This window comes from Ostrinia furnacalis, unplaced genomic scaffold (genome assembly GCF_004193835.3).
Source record: "Ostrinia furnacalis isolate ACB-3 unplaced genomic scaffold, ASM419383v2 OfSCF0802, whole genome shotgun sequence".
Lineage (NCBI taxonomy): Eukaryota > Metazoa > Arthropoda > Insecta > Lepidoptera > Crambidae > Ostrinia > Ostrinia furnacalis.
In genome coordinates this window covers 409,526-424,887 of record NW_021131041.1, presented here as the reverse complement: position 1 = coordinate 424,887, position 15,362 = coordinate 409,526, and the positions used below count along the sequence as shown (strand labels likewise).

Here is a 15,362-nt window from a genome sequence, read left to right as displayed (position 1 = left end):
ATAAAAAAAAAACTATTGTCAATTGGTCAATGTCATCATTGCATTGCACTGATGAGATAGAAAAATAAACAAGCAAAACCTTATTCGTTAGCAAACGTCATATTTATTTAAATGTTAGCAGCATTGTTTCTTGCACTGTTATGTTGGCAGGTTTGACTCTTACAGTACCTAGTGCAAGCGAAAACCGACACTAAGGTGACGAACCTTTTCATTCTGCGACTGTACAAACACAATATTTTAAGCCGAAACACACTGTTTTTCTTTTCATTGGTTGTGATTTATTTGCAATAGATACTAGCAACACAAATTGCTTACAAGTGTTCGGTCAATGTACAAGATTCCAGGTTAGGATTTTTATTGGCTAAAGATACAAAAAAAAGTGGTGGGGACAGTGTATTATGTGACTATTTATTTTATCGTAAATTTAATCTTAATGTAACGTAATAAGGCATAAATGACTTAACGTGCCCTCCAAATAATGTAAAGCACCATTTTCTAAATCTGTGGCATATCGAGTTATTAACACTAATAATACAGTAAAATATTGTTCATAGATTTATCTTTTATCACTACAGTAAAGTAAGAAAATTCAGCGAAAATATGGTATAGAATTCTTTTGTAATCATGATTTTTTAGTTAAAATAATCCTACGACTACCTTATGACTGTTCTAACCATCAGTGGATGATGAGTTTAAATTTTCAACTGGATTTCAATCAGTCAGCGTTTAATCTATAGAAAAGTATTTAAAGGGTCTATCTTTTTGATAAAGCCTATCAGGAGCTTGTCTGTCAGATAAACTTCAAATCAGATGACAATCTAAAACTTTATCCAAAACCGTTGCATCAGGCGCTTGGATTTAACCCCAAATAACTTTCTCCCGTTAAATTGTAAATTATGTTATTCCTGCTACCCAGTACCTTATCTGTCAGATAAATCTCAAGTTACAAGTGAGAACTTTCACATACTTCATCAAGAACCTTTGCAGAACTTGCTGATAAAGCTTATCAGGGACTTAACTGTCACATAAATCTCAAGTTAAGTGAGATAACTTCTTTGCAGCACTTGCTGTTAAAGCCTATCAGGAACTTATCTGTCAGATACACTTCAAACGTTGATCACACAAACTATCCAGAACCATTGCAGCACTTGCTGATAAAGCCTATCAGGTACTTATCAGCCAGATTAACTTGCACTATAAATCCAAAATCGGCTCTCGCTACCCATCAAGCCTATCAGGAACTTATCTGTCAGATAAACTTCAAACATTATTTATCCTGCTACCCAGTACCTTGCAAGGCCATCATCGGTCCGGGCTGCATCGGTTGCTTGTGTGTCTTCGCATGTGCCTTTAAAGCAGAAGGCTTCCTGAATGCTTGACCGCAGTGCACACAGACAAATGGCCTCTCTCCGGTGTGGCACCGTATGTGGGAGACCAGATCTTGACGCTGGACGAAGGCTTTCTCGCAGTATGAACACTGGTAAGGTTTTTCACCGGTGTGCGTTCGTCTGTGGCTTTTTAGGGTACCTGGAAAAAATACAAATCAGTTTTAGGTTTGTAATTTGTTTGTGGGAAATTGAGGTAACCCAGTTCCTCTTTGGTTGAGGATTCCAGGTGAAGCTCGCTTCCACCTTCGGCCTGATCATTACTTGATGGAATTAATAATTAATTGCAGGTCCAATGACAGTTCACCTTTCCCCAGGGAGGGCCCGGGACAAACTTGTCCTTCACTGGTTGGGTTGTTGGCGGTCAAGCTGTAGATCCTGGCTACACAGGAGTTGCAGCGGTGGGAACGAGAGGTGGGAATAGTCACGTCTTACCTGAGGCAGCAAACTTCATGGGGCACAGATCCTGCGATCTGTGCAGGTAGTATGGACCAGTTTGTGTTCCCTCAACGAACTCGATGTAGTAAAGAAAGAAAGAAAGAAAAATACATTGTGTTGCACCATCTTACTTTAAAAATACCAAATGTAATAAAAAGTCTGTCAAACTCCATACAAAAACACCGGATAAAGTTATAGTTACTGTTAAAGGTGGTGCAACTCAGGCTTAGGGCATGATAATGATTGGTCAAGATTAGATGTACCGGAGGCAGCAAACTTCATGGGGCACAGATCGCAGGCATACGGCCGCTCCCCAGTATGGACCCACTTATGTTTCCTCAACGAACTCGACGTGGTGAACCCGTTGATCAAGGTGGATTACAGGAATGCTTTGGAGAATCCTATTTAGGCTACGCTACGGTCTCCTATTAAACGCTATACGCGGCGTGCGACGTCAACATCAAATGTTCCTATCGACGTCATATGCCATACGCCGACGTCAACGTCTAAAAGGGGCCCTATGTAGTTCCGAATAACTCTTGTTTCGATTGCGACAAAAGCTGTAGCGAATTTTTTTTCTACTGCATAGTCTCCAAAGATGTAGTCGCGTACGGCGTTTATAGGAGACCAAAGCCATAGGCTGTTTTGCACCATCTTACTTTAACAATACCAAATGTAATAAAGTCTGTCAAACTCCATACAAAAACACCGGATAAAGTTATAGTTACGGTTAAAGTTAAGGTGGTGCAACTTAGGCTTAGGGCATGATAATATGATTGGTCGTTAGTATTACCTGAGGCAGCAAACTTCATAGGGCACAGATCGCAGGCATACGGTCGCTCCCCAGTATGGACCCGCTTATGTTTCCTTAACGAACTCGACGTGGTGAACCCGTTGCCGCACTCGTGGACAGTGCCGTAACTAGCCTTTTATGCGCCCGGTGCGAGCTTTCAAAACTGCGCCCTTGAAAAATGCTTGGTCTGGTCATTTCTGCGCCCCTCCAGGGTCTGCGCCCTGTGCCTGGGCACCGCTGGCACCGCCCTAGTTACGGCACTGCTCGTGGATTCAAGGACTTAAGAAACTTAAGGTTTAGGGTACCTTTACAAGCTTAAGAGAATCCTATACTGATTTAGGGGACGAACGAACATATCAAATAAATAATTTGATTTTGTGTCCGACTCGGAGGATCAATCTAGTTTAAGATGAAACAAATTTAGAACCTCTAATGTTTATTAAAATAAAGGTAGCAGGAAGACACTGGATGCAGGCCACTGTTGGCCAATCTGGAAATCATTGGGGGAGGCATATGTTCAGCAGTAGACGTCCTAACTATGATGATGATGATGTGGTAAGTTATACCAGTTATACTGGGATTTATAAACGTGCTATAAAAAGCCTGTTTACAGAAAACAAACTACTTTTCTTTCAATTACCTGAGGCAGCAAACTTCATGGGGCACAGATCGCAGGCATACGGCCGCTCCCCAGTATGGACCCCGCTTGTGTTTCTTCAACGAACTCGACGTGGTGAACCCGTTGATCAAGGTGGATTAGAGGGATGCTTTGGAGAATCCTTTTTAGGCTACGGTATCCTATTAAACGCTATACGTGGCGTGCGACGTCAGCATCAAATGTTCCTATCGACGTCATATGCCATACGCTGACGTCAACGTCTAAAAGGGGCCCTACGTAGTTTCGAATACCACTGTCAACGAAAGCTGTAGCGAATTTTTTTTCTACTGCTTAGTTCCGATTGCTTATGGTCTCGAAAGATGTAGTCGCGTACGATGCTGTTTCAAAAGTAATCAAAACCACATAGGGGTCTATAAAAAACCACAAAAGTTTATTTCTATAGTAAGCATGGTGACGCCTACGGCATTTATAGCCTTAGGGTATGATTATAATGATTGATCAAGATTAGTTATGTACCTGAGGCAGCAAACTTCATGGGACACAGATCGCAGGCATACGGCCGCTCCCCAGTATGGACTCGCTTATGTTTCCTCAACGAACTCGACGTTGTAAACCCGTTGCCACACTCGTCGCATACGAAGGGATGAGCTCCTGAATGCTTACGGGTGTGCGCGTCTAATTCGCCTTTTGATACGAACCTGGAAATCCAGAAGTAAGAAATTGAGTATATAATATTATAATAGTCCATTCTCCAATAACTGCAATAGGTCCTCTGCACAGGCTGGGGATGGTCTCTGGCTACATCCCATGATATAGTCAGAGACTAGATCCAGCATGCACCACTTTCACTTTTGTCGATTACTTTGCGCTTAAAACGGCCTCTACGTGTTGGATCTGTATCCCCACGCAAGCCTTATAAAGGACCGGGTCACTTTTGACCCATGAGCTCCAAAACCTCCAAAGCGTACAAACATAATAATATATCGTTGGACATTTTTACACTGCGCCTCTAGTCCCAAACTAAGCAAAGCTTGTATATGACATCAATTAGTTTTCGATTGACTGTAAAATAGGATTTTTATGGTTCTGGTAAGCTTGCGCGAAAGAGGGTTTGACGCAGACCATCCCATTCGCATTTCATTCCGTCACGAATTAAAAAACGGTCCCATTTCGGTCCCGTTGGCATTACGTCCCCTTCGTATTCGTTCCCATTCGCAAAATAGTACCTTTTCAACCTAGAAGTTGAATTATTCGTCAAAAATGATTTATCTGAATGTGAGCATTTTGTGAATGGAACTGTTTTTTAATTCGTGACGAAATCCGAATGGGATGGTCTGCGTCTAACGCGAAAGACATATTACATGCTCGAACGACATTGGCGCGTGTCGTAGCAAGTAAGTGTTGATGAGGTATTACTTTTTTTGCATTAGCGAGGATCAAAACCGCAACCTGCACATTTAGCAGTTCGGTACGCAATTCACAAGGCTGTCAATAACAGTGGAAAGAAGATTAGCTCATTTTCTTTATTGATAGATGAGACCTGGCTTTGATATCCAATCAATTAATGTCTTACATTCACAATCACGATCAAGCAATAATTCTAAGTATTACGTACCCTCTTTCACATTCCGTGCATTTAAAAGGCTTCAATCCTAAATGCCTTCGCATGTGCTGAGCAAGATTGGTCTTCTGTGTGAATCCTCGACCGCACACCGAACACAAGAATGGTTTCTCTCCAGTATGAGTCCGCATATGATCCGTCAACGTTGACTGCATATTGAACGCTTTACTACAAAGCTTACACTGGTGCTTCTTATCATTAATATTGTTCGTCTCTAATGGAAAAACTTGCATTTGAATGAGATTTTTCTTACTATGCTCCGATAGATTGTGATTGTCAAGATGCGCTTGATACTTGAATTCACGTTTGCAAATATCACAAATGTATTTAACATTGTCTCTTTCCTCATGATTTCTCATGTGCGTAATAAGTGATGATTTCTTTTTGAACTTCCTCATGCATTGCGAACATTGGAAGAACTCTGGCGCACTTTTGTGGGTTAAAGTATGAGTTTTAAAGGTTTTCATGTTCTTAAAAACTATGTTACATTGCTCACACTTTATCGGAATGAACGTTAACACACTGTTTGTAGGTTTTTCTTTGACTTTTTGCTTTTCTTTCTTAACCGTTACTGGTTTGGAGCAGACTTTGTTATCTAAATGGGTTTGGAGATTACATTTCTTAGTGAATTTCTTTTTACATAATTTACATTGGAAATACTTGGAATTCGGTTTGATATGAGTTTTTACGTGTCTTTTGAAGTCTTCAGAGTTTTTAAATACTAGGTTACACTGTCCACATTTGACTGGTATGAGTAAAAGGTCAGATTTCGATGTTTTCGAACACTTTTCGCTGTCCATATGTTTTTGATATTGGTCCAATTCTGTAAAGCTTTCACCGCACGGACAGTGGTAATTCTTGTTCTCCGTTATATTTTGGCTATTGTCGTCATAATTATCATCATCTAAATCATCGGAAAAGTCAGAAAACTCTTCTTTGATAGCAGCTTTTACATCAGCCTTAGAATCTACTTTTACAGGCTCAAGTATCATTCCTGTTGAGTCTTCCTTTAGAGAATCTATCACATTAATAGGGTTAAGTTCTAAAAAGTGCTCGAACGTCGCCTGCTTCTCTATTTTAGAGGTTGATTCCAACTTTATAAGTTGCGATGGGCCAGACTGGCTGGCGTCGACTAACTCCTTCAAAATGTTCTCTGACTCATTGCAGCGCCTCTTAAACTCCTCAACACGGAACAACTGCATCTCACAGTCTCCACAAATCTGCTTTGGAAGCTTCTCACCGATAGCAACGTTATTATTGAGAACGAAAATCAACACATCGTACAGAGTCCGATTGTTACCTTCCATTTTTGTCGACAGAGCCACCATATGCGGGGACTCAAGCAAGCAAGTCCTGCATATTTTTTCTAGGTTTATATTTGTTGTGATATCCATGGTTAAACGTAATTAGAATTAATTTTAATTCAAAAACAAATCACGAAAATAATTTACGCATTTTGACAGATTTCTGACGTTGACAAAAAACAAAGCGTTCCGCTCTGCTATTTTACCGATTGATTGTATTTTTTTTATTTTAGGCAGTGGCCCAATGGGAGATGAGACACTGTGCTTTTGCCAATGCATGAAGATCGATAAAATAATGGGGTAAGAAAGTTTAGAAAACTATAAACTCAATCTAGGTTAATAAATTATCGAATATTCGGTTCAAAATAAAACAAAGCATACTATAAATACGTATATTGCAAATTCAATCTCGTTTCACATTGTACTCTGCCCTTAAGTAACATATCATACCGTATCCAAATACAAAATTACGCTTTTACATTATGGAATTACCTACTACTTAAATAAATCCCTGAAAGAATTTATACAGAGTGCACCTCAACGTCCCTAATACATAAATATTAAATGTAGGTTAATAAAAATAATTCTTAAATTAAGTATGGATACGGCCCCATCCTTATGCCCTCTACACAATAAATAGCAGACTTCTCACTAATACTCGTCAGTACACTGAACACACAAATCGGTAAAAGAAACACCACAGGATATTAAAGGTGCTTACAAACTCATCTAGTTTACTGTGCACCTAGCTGGAACGCGACCTCTCCCACGCCACGTTTGCTCCGTCCGTAATAAAGCGTCGATGTGACGTCACTGCTGCCAGGTGTGCAGTTAACTAGATCACTTTGTACATACTTGTGACAAGCCTATTGATAATGATGTTTAACATCAAACAAGGAAAAAAATATTACACCGGCTCGAAACAATAATACAAAAATGCATAAATAAACATCTATTCAATAGATTGTCTTTCATAAATAAAATATACCTATAGTAGATCTGTTTTAAAAGTAACTAAAATACATTTAATCAATAAATTATGGTTGACCAACATAAAACACACTGTGTATCGCAATTGCTATCAATTTGACACACCCTGTACATCTATTTCTGTTTGAATACAAATTACTGCAATAGGTGAAGCGCTGGCAATGCTAAAAAAATAAATGATCTGCCTTAGTGATCGCCATTTTTCTTACAAGCGCTTCCTAGCACTTTTTTCCGCCAAACGTAGTCATGTAGCTTTTTATGATAGTTACGAACTTACGGCCATGGAAACACAGATTGGCCATAAAAATAACTGGATCACTTATGGGTTTTCCTAAATTTTTCTAATGTGTTTTTGAAATGGATATTTATAGATGAAATGTATTGTTATGTTGTTTTATTTGACTTGCAAACTGGCGAGTTGTTTCTTCAGATCCAGTAGAATGTTCACTTCTGGTTGCCACACCGCCTTGTCTTTGGTCGACGCTTTGAGTTTGCGCACTTTGTCACCCTGTGGGCAAATATAAATAATAAAGTTAGTTTTACTAATAACGAATTAAGGATAAAGGGATACAAGAAAGTTTGTTTACACATCTGAAAATAAACTGTTCTAACAGGACTCTGGTCTATCAGTAGTTTCATAATTCACATTTTACCCTACCGAAACCTCAATGTCGAAATCAATGGATACCCATAATTTAGTTCTAATCGATCTGGGTATTTTTTGGACCATCTCTTGCTGTAAAATGTAACTTTTCGTAGCTTAGAAGTCAATAAATTGTCAGTCCATTAAGTTCACGTCTTAACGTCATAGTTTAGCCTAGGTCAACCGCCAGTAAAAATCAATTTATCAAAATCAAATTCATTATTAGTCTGTAGGCACTTTTCAGGGTTCTTATAATAAACGTCCCAAATACTCGCAGAGCTTTTTTCAGAAATCAGAAATCAGAAATATTTATTTGCTTTTACATGGTTTTACAAGATATTATTATAATTATTACAATTGGCATGTCCACATGTTGACTTAATTAGTCATGCAAATATTGAGAAAAAAAAATGTAAGTACAAAATAACAATAAGGTGGCTTTCCCTGCCACCTCTTCGGGACAACATAGATACCGGCTTAAATCCATTAAATTCATTTTATTTTTGCAAGTAGGCTTTTAAAACGCACTTTAACACGTCCCAGTATCAACCCTACCACAGGCCAGTGCTGAGATGAAGCAGCGCAAGAAACTGAGTCACTATTAATAAATAATAAATAAATATAAATAAATATCCTTTGACATTTTACACTGCGCTTCTAGTCCCACACTAAGCAATGCTTGTACTATGGGGAATAGAAAACGGATATAAACATACTTAAATACTTTTTTTTGTAAATACATACATATTATACATAGAAAACAGCCAGTCCAATACAAACAAATATGTTCATGCACACAAAAGTTTGTACTGTGCGGGAATCGAACCCGCAACCTTCGGATTAGTAGTCCGTTTCGAACCACTACACCAAACAGCCGGCCGACAATAAGCTGGTTAAAGAACATTACCTGTTCAGCAATCGCTTTCTCTAAGTCCGCGGCGCTCTTCGTTTGCGAGTTTTGACCGCTACCGCTACTGGCAGTTGACTGAGCGGCCGCCAACTGCTTCTTAAGTTGTAACAGCTTGTCGAGCTCCGGCTGCCACACCGCCTTGTCTTTGGTGGACGCTTTGAGCTTGCGCACTTTGTCGCCCTGTGAGCATAGACAAGACAATAATTAGTTTAGTCTCTAACCGCCGGTCGATTGAGGTTTTATGTTATAGATATATCACCGTAAAATTGTGAATTCCGTCAAATTATAATCTGACGTAGTTAAATTACAATCTAACCTAACCTAACCCACTGTTAGTTTACAATCTAACGCGTTATATTATAAACTGACAGAGTTCACGATTTCATGCTGACAGATACAAAGCAATTAATATTGTTTTGTTTATAAACATGTGTTTCAAAATTTAAACTGGACCATATTGGTCCTTCGAGCCGGATACAAAAAAAAACAGCTCATAGATCATCATCAGGTCAGTTAGTCCGCATTATTTTAGGTGTTTTCAACCATAGCACGTCCACTGCTGAATATAGGTCTCCCCCAATGATTTCCACAATGGCCGGTTGGTGGCGGCTGCATAATTTTTTAAGTTATTTATAATTTATTTTTGAAACTGATGAAACAAACGCTGGCCGTAACAGCGTATTACACTTGAAAATTTTGTCGGGTTCATCCAATGTCTAAGTAGCTCAGATGGAAGAGCAGTCGCCCGGCAAGCGAAAGGTTGTGGGTTCGATTCCCGCCTTAGGCAGTTCGATTTTTTCAAGTTCTTTAATACTAGCGGCCGCCCGCGACTCCGTACGCGTGGATCCCGTTTTACCCCCTTAGGGGTTGAATTTTGCACAATGCATAATTTGAGACTCCTAGTACTTGTATTTTCTGAGATTTTGTGATGAGTGTGACCACAATTAGTGACCTTTCGCATTTATAAATATAGATTTTATTAATTACCTGTTCAGCAATAGCTTTCTCCAAGTCCGCGGCGCTTTGACCACTGCTGCCTGTGGTCGTTTGAAGTTGTGAACTCTGAGCGGCTGCCAACTGCTTCTTAAGTTGTAACAGCTTGTCGACTTCCGGCTGCCACACCGCCTTGTCTTTGGTCGACGCTTTGAGCTTGCGGACTTTGTCGCCCTGTACCAAGATAATATTATGTTTTTATCTTTATGTCTTAGCTTGGTTTTGAATGACACGTTTTTGTTACAATTTTGACATTTATCTTAGAAGTGGTTTCACACATCCTTTTGAACTATAAATTACTTAAAAAAATTTGGTCATACACAAAGTTTGTCTTTGTTTGTAGCCGGGTCTCTAGCGCGTGTTTTACTCTCAACAATCAACAAAAATATTTCAACATTCAACAAAATTGCCTACAAAAAATGTTGAATGTTGACATGATTTTGTTTGTTGTGTAAACCAAAACTCGTGCTGGAGATACGGATTAGAACCAACTTTTGATTAAAATAGCAACAATGTTTGTTTTTCTCTTCTATAAAGGGACGAATTTAATTGCCAGAAACTTACTTATATTATAAAGTTTGTTATTTTGTCAGTTTTTGTATTGCCAGATTGACAATAGCGAAAAATACCAACCTGTTCCGCGATGGCAGCTTCTAATTCAGCAGCTGACTTATTCACGTCGCCATTCTGAAATAAAATATCCATTTCAGTTTCTGAAATATTCTATAAGGATTTACCACAGCGGATGAGTTCTACAGGCAGCGGCCATGAGGAAACAACATCTACTTGTTGCCCACATATTATACAGGGTGTTAGGTAAATGGGTATATGAGCCGACACTAGCCCATGTTAACATGGTCATATAAATGGTATGGTGAAGTCAGAAATTTGATATCTTCATTTTAATTATTTTAATTTTCATACAAATCGGATTTTATAAAATTTATTTTGTATGAAAATTTAAAAAAATAAATTGATGATATCAAATTTCTGACTTCACCATACCATTTATATGCCCATGTTAACATGGGCTAGTGTCGGCTCATATACCCATTTACCTAACACCCTGTATAATAATTTTATAACTGTAAAAGCTAGGATCACAAATGCTCACATACCACGTTAGCTCTCTCGCTCTGCGTGCCAGCGTACTTGGCCTTTAGTTTCTCCAGCAATTCTGGCTCGATCTTCGCGAACAAAGGCTCCGGCTTGCCGATCACGTGGCCGGAAGGCAGATACTGAATCATGGCTGGGTTGCTGTTGGGAGAAGAATTATTTTAAAGTGTGTCTACGAGCACGAGCCAAAATTCGTGTAAAGCCCGGTCTCCGAGCACGTAGAATTTTGTCCAATGACCCCAAGCTATCCACCCTTATCGCTCGCGCGTAATTATATTGCTGTCGCGACTGTGCGACGGGCGCCCGCAGTGAGTGTGCGAGCGCGACAGCAACATAATTACGCGCGAGCGATAAGGATGGGTAGCTTGGGGTCATTGGACAAAATTCTACGTGCTCGGAGACCGGACTATAGTGTGGACGGACTTAGGCTCCTTGTACACCTTCGTTCGTTTCAGCCAAAAGACGTCCACTGCTGGACAAAGGCCTCCCCCAAGGTTTTCCACAATGAACGGTCCTGCGCTGCCCGCATCCAGGCTCTTCCCGCGACCTTAACCAGATCGTCGGTCCACTTAATGGGAGGCCTACCCATGCTATGTCTTCCGGCGGACTTACAATACTTACTTAGGGTTGATCCTCAGAGCTGTAGCATCGACATTCAACTGCGCTCGTAGTTTGCGCACTGTGTCAGGTACGTATGGCGCTAGAAGCGCGCATAGCACTGCCACTAGCTGGCAACACAGGCCTATGGCTGTGGCACCGCGCTGCCTGGAAGAAAACACACATTTTTAGACGTTAAGACGAGGATGTAAGGTTTAAAATAGTTTGAACTGAAGGTCTCATGTTAGGTACCATTATTAGGTCCGGTTTCTACCAAGTCTCTTGAATTTGCTTCTTTGAATGTGCTCATTATCCACTGCGGTATCAGTACTCAACGTTCGAATAATCTTTAGTACTACGCAAGCAATGTAAACTGTTTACACATATAACGTCAACTGCATGGCACATTGCTGTCGCGAGCAATGTGTTCTGTTTTTGGGCATATTGCTGCGACAGTGGCCCCGCCCCCTTTGCCGATTTCGATATGTGATCAGTATGGCCACGCTAGGGTTGCAGTGCTCCGGGCTGAAGCTTCCGTTTGAAATACCGGCTGCAGAAAAGTCATCAAACTTTGTTGGTAGCTGCCAGTTTTGTATTGATTCTTTGTTGGACTGATTATCCCTTTAGGCGATTATCACACTGCACCGCGCTCCGCCGCGATCCGCATATAACGAATCCCGCGCGCAAACGCGTTGTCAGTGTGTTGTGTGACTTCGGTAAAATGATGTGACGTGAGGTGCCAAACTGCAGAAAATGGCGGAGGGACAAATACATGATTTAGCATGAATTATCATAAATAATATTAACTACTTTTTTACCTCTCAGTGTCTTCAGGCAACTTAAAAAAGTACATTCTGTGTTTTTATTATTATTTAGGCAGTTAAATACTGCACAGTATTTAGTACACCATTTTCTTTATTTTCTTCCATCATACACAAGAATACGCGTGCGTGAGTCAATGTTCGCTCGTATGTGAGGCCTTGTCGAATAGTATCCTGTAGGTGGGCCATCGTGCGTGTTTTGTTTTCGATGTAAACTCGCGGAGATGGACAGGCCTGGTATGACAATAATGATGATGAGTGCACTCACTTGTCGTCATCGGAGCCCTTGAGAAGCACCCAGGGCTGTTCAGACTGCATGTGTTGGTTGCCGAGCCGGGACATCGACAGCACGTGCCTCAGCGCCTCTCGAAGGCGGCCCTTATGTGTTGTACGTATGACAATAATGATGATGATCTAGTGTAGGCTTGTTCTTACTCGGACACTGAACGGATCGCTCCGAACTAGTACAATCGGTCAAATGAACTAGTACAATCGATCAAATGAACTAGTACAATCGGTCAAATGAACTAGTTCGGTCTTCTAATACTATTAGTTCATTTTAGTACACAGATTCTGTTAGGTAGATCGAACGAAAAAAGTCTTTATTCCTATGTATTTATGGTCCAATATCGAAAAATACTCGCAACACAGTTTCAGAGCCGTACCCATCTCACTCGCGCTCACATTACGTCACTAATCTCACGTCTCATTCTAGCACTATTAGTTAATTTTAGTACATCGATTTTTTCTAATCAGATCGGACGAAAAACGTCTTTATTACTATCATCTTATAGTACAATGTCGCAAAATACTCGCAACAGACAGAGCCGAATCCATCTCGCTCGGGCGGGCTTGTCACCAATTTCACGTCTCGTTCACACCTATTCATTCGTGATCGGCTGTACCTAAGTGAACTAAAAGACCGATTTGAACGACCAAGACGGAATAGTTCGTTCTTGTTCCCATAAAGGAATTGCTTCCTATTAGTACATAGTACATGTACTACACAAGCCTGATCTAGTGCACTCACTTGTCGTCGTCAGAGCCCTTGAGGAGCACCCAGGGCTGTTCAGACTGCATGTGCTGGTTGCCGAGCCGGGATATCGACAGCACGTGCCTCAGCGACTCTCGAAGGCGGCCCTTCTCCATGTGTTGTACGTATGCTGTCAAAGAAAAGAGTGTCCCGTAAGTAAATAATCAATGGAAACATGCTCGTGGAATTTATAGAAATGAAACATTTAACAATACAATAAACACTAACGATGAATTTAAATTCGAAACTTTATATCCCTTGTCCATGTCCATGGAAATGGTACGACCCTACATACCTGCCTTTAGTCTTACGTACTTCAAAGCGTGGGGGATTTTTGACTAATGAAGTCTAATTTGATTTCCCTTCCTACCAAGTACTACTTACCAAGCTAGACTGCGTTCCCTAGCTTAGACTGCTCCCCTATACCGGCTAGATTGCCCTCCGTTTCCTGGGCTAAAGTCAAAGTCAAAGTCAAAATTTCTTTATTTGTTTGGACTAATAAATAGTTCTTACAAATCGTCATTTTGCTCTTAAGGAGCCTCTACATGTCTCATAATCTTTTTACCCTACCAGCGCTTCGAGACCAACATTTGGCAAGTGCTGAGAAGAAGCGCCGCAACAAACTCAGACCACTGTCTGCCGGTTAATATAAATAAATAGAAATAGTAGTAGTAGGTACATTCGATTCAGGAGCAGTTCACTGAATTTACCATGCATTCTTGTATGGTGTATCTTATAAGAATGGGTATACAAGATTGCGTGGTATATTAAACAAGGTAGTGACGTGCTAATATCTAGACTTACATATTAGACTGATCCCCCTATCCTGACTAGACAGCCCCCTATACTGGTTAGACTGTCCCGTTCTCCTGGACTAGGCTTCTCCCAATCCTCAAGACTAGACTGAACTTCCCCCTCTCCTTGCCTAGTCCACCCTCTATTCTAGCTAGACTGTATCGCTCCCTCGTCTGGACTACACTGCCTAGACTGAAGGTGTGTTCGCCCATGAAACCATAAAGTATCACTCACCCACAATCTATCTGTTGACCAGCGCAACCAGTTCTGCGTCACCCGGCTTTAGGTACTTTTCTTTTGAAGCCGTTCGCGTAAAAGCTCTTTAATGGCTAGACTGTCCCCTATCTTGTCTAGACTACCCCTTATCCTGGCTACACTACCCCTTATCCTGGTTAGACTGCCCCCTATCCTGGCTAGACTGTCCTCTGCCCCCTCCTTATGGCTCAGAAGCTGTGGCCACCTATGAAAGTATCAAATACCACTCACCGACTATCTCCCTGTTGACCAACGCCACCAGTCCCGCGTCACTCGGCGTCAGGATGACGTCAGGCACTTTTCCCTTGAAGCTGTTCGCTCTCTACTAGACTAGACTGCTCCCTATCCTGTTCTAGATTACCCCCCACCCTCTACCATCTCCTGAGCTAGACTGATCCCCCCTCTAATAGGCTAGACGGCTCCCTCTCCTGGGTAAACTGCCCCCCACCCCTCTTTCTCCTGGGCCAGACTGATCCCCTATCCCAAATAGATTGCCGTTCTTCTCCTGGGCTAGGCCGCCCCCATCCTCCAGACTGTCTAGTCTGAAACCTCCCTTTCTAGACTAGACTAAACCTCCCGCGTTTCCTGGCTAAATCGCTGTCTATCCTGGCTAGGCCTCCCCCCCTGTCCCCTGGGGTAAACTAAACCACTCACCGACTATCTCTCTGTTGACCAACGCCACCAGTTCCGCGACACTCGGCGTCAGGATGACGTCAGGCACTTTTCCCTTAAAGCTGTTCGCGCAGAAACTTAAGGATCGATGGCAGAAGTTGCCTAGCTTGTTCAGGAGCTTTCGCTAGACTGCTCCCTATCCTGGTTCAGAAGCTGGATTCGAAAGTACCAAGTACTACTTTCCAAGGTAGACTGCCTCGTTTTCCCGGCTAGATTGCCCTCCTTCTGCTGAGCTAGATTGATCCCTCCTATCCTAGCTAAACTGTCCCCCTCTACCCCTTTCCTAGACTAGACTGAACCTCTCACGTTCCGATACTAAACTGCCCCCTATCCTGGTCTAGACCGCCCTCTATCCTGACTAGACTGTACCCTGCCCC

General features: G+C 41.4%; 2 protein-coding genes across 8 annotated transcripts in view; both read right to left on the bottom strand.

The window, feature by feature from the left end:
- Positions 1–362: 362 nt before the first annotated feature.
- Positions 363–6,350, bottom strand: LOC114350198 (gastrula zinc finger protein XlCGF57.1). 2 transcript variants are annotated; one of them, XM_028300905.1, is made up of 4 exons: positions 4,851–6,350; positions 3,813–3,933; positions 2,087–2,147; positions 363–1,527 (listed from the first exon to the last, which is right to left on the bottom strand). In XM_028300905.1, the coding sequence occupies exons 1-4, from the start codon at positions 6,248–6,250 to the stop codon at positions 1,280–1,282; spliced, it is 1,830 nt and encodes a 609-aa protein (XP_028156706.1). In that variant the 5' UTR covers positions 6,251–6,350; the 3' UTR covers positions 363–1,279. The 2 variants fall into 2 exon arrangements, with proteins under 2 accessions (XP_028156706.1, XP_028156707.1); XM_028300906.1 differs by lacking the exon at positions 2,087–2,147 and having other exon boundaries at positions 623–1,527; positions 3,752–3,933.
- Positions 6,351–6,538: 188 nt separating this feature from the next.
- MetRS (methionyl-tRNA synthetase 1) overlaps positions 6,539–15,362 on the bottom strand; it is a 28,390-nt gene continuing 19,566 nt past the window's right edge. For 3 of the 6 annotated variants that reach the window (XM_028300882.1, XM_028300880.1, XM_028300883.1), the window contains 7 exons: positions 13,261–13,393; positions 11,434–11,577; positions 10,815–10,953; positions 10,330–10,383; positions 9,691–9,870; positions 8,701–8,883; positions 6,539–7,658 (listed from right to left, as the gene is read on the bottom strand). In XM_028300882.1, the coding sequence (XP_028156683.1) occupies positions 7,545–7,658; positions 8,701–8,883; positions 9,691–9,870; positions 10,330–10,383; positions 10,815–10,953; positions 11,434–11,577; positions 13,261–13,393 (947 nt within the window). In that variant the 3' untranslated portion in view covers positions 6,539–7,544. Of the gene's footprint in view, positions 7,659–8,700; positions 8,884–9,690; positions 9,871–10,329; positions 10,384–10,814; positions 10,954–11,433; positions 11,578–13,260; positions 13,394–14,544; positions 14,618–15,362 lie in introns of all 6 variants that reach the window. The other 3 variants (XM_028300881.1, XM_028300879.1, XM_028300884.1) reach the window with 2 other exon arrangements.

Coding starts and splice junctions, on each gene's coding strand:
- LOC114350198 (XM_028300905.1), bottom strand. CDS start 6,250: ATGGATATCACAACAAATATAAACCTAGAAAAAATATGCAGGACTTGC. Junction 3,934..4,850: donor TGCACGGAATGTGAAAGAGG/GTACGTAATACT, acceptor CTGGATTTCCAG/GTTCGTATCAAAAGGCGAAT. Junction 2,148..3,812: donor CGTTGAGGAAACATAAGCGA/GTCCATACTGGG, acceptor AAACATAAGTGG/GTCCATACTGGGGAGCGGCC.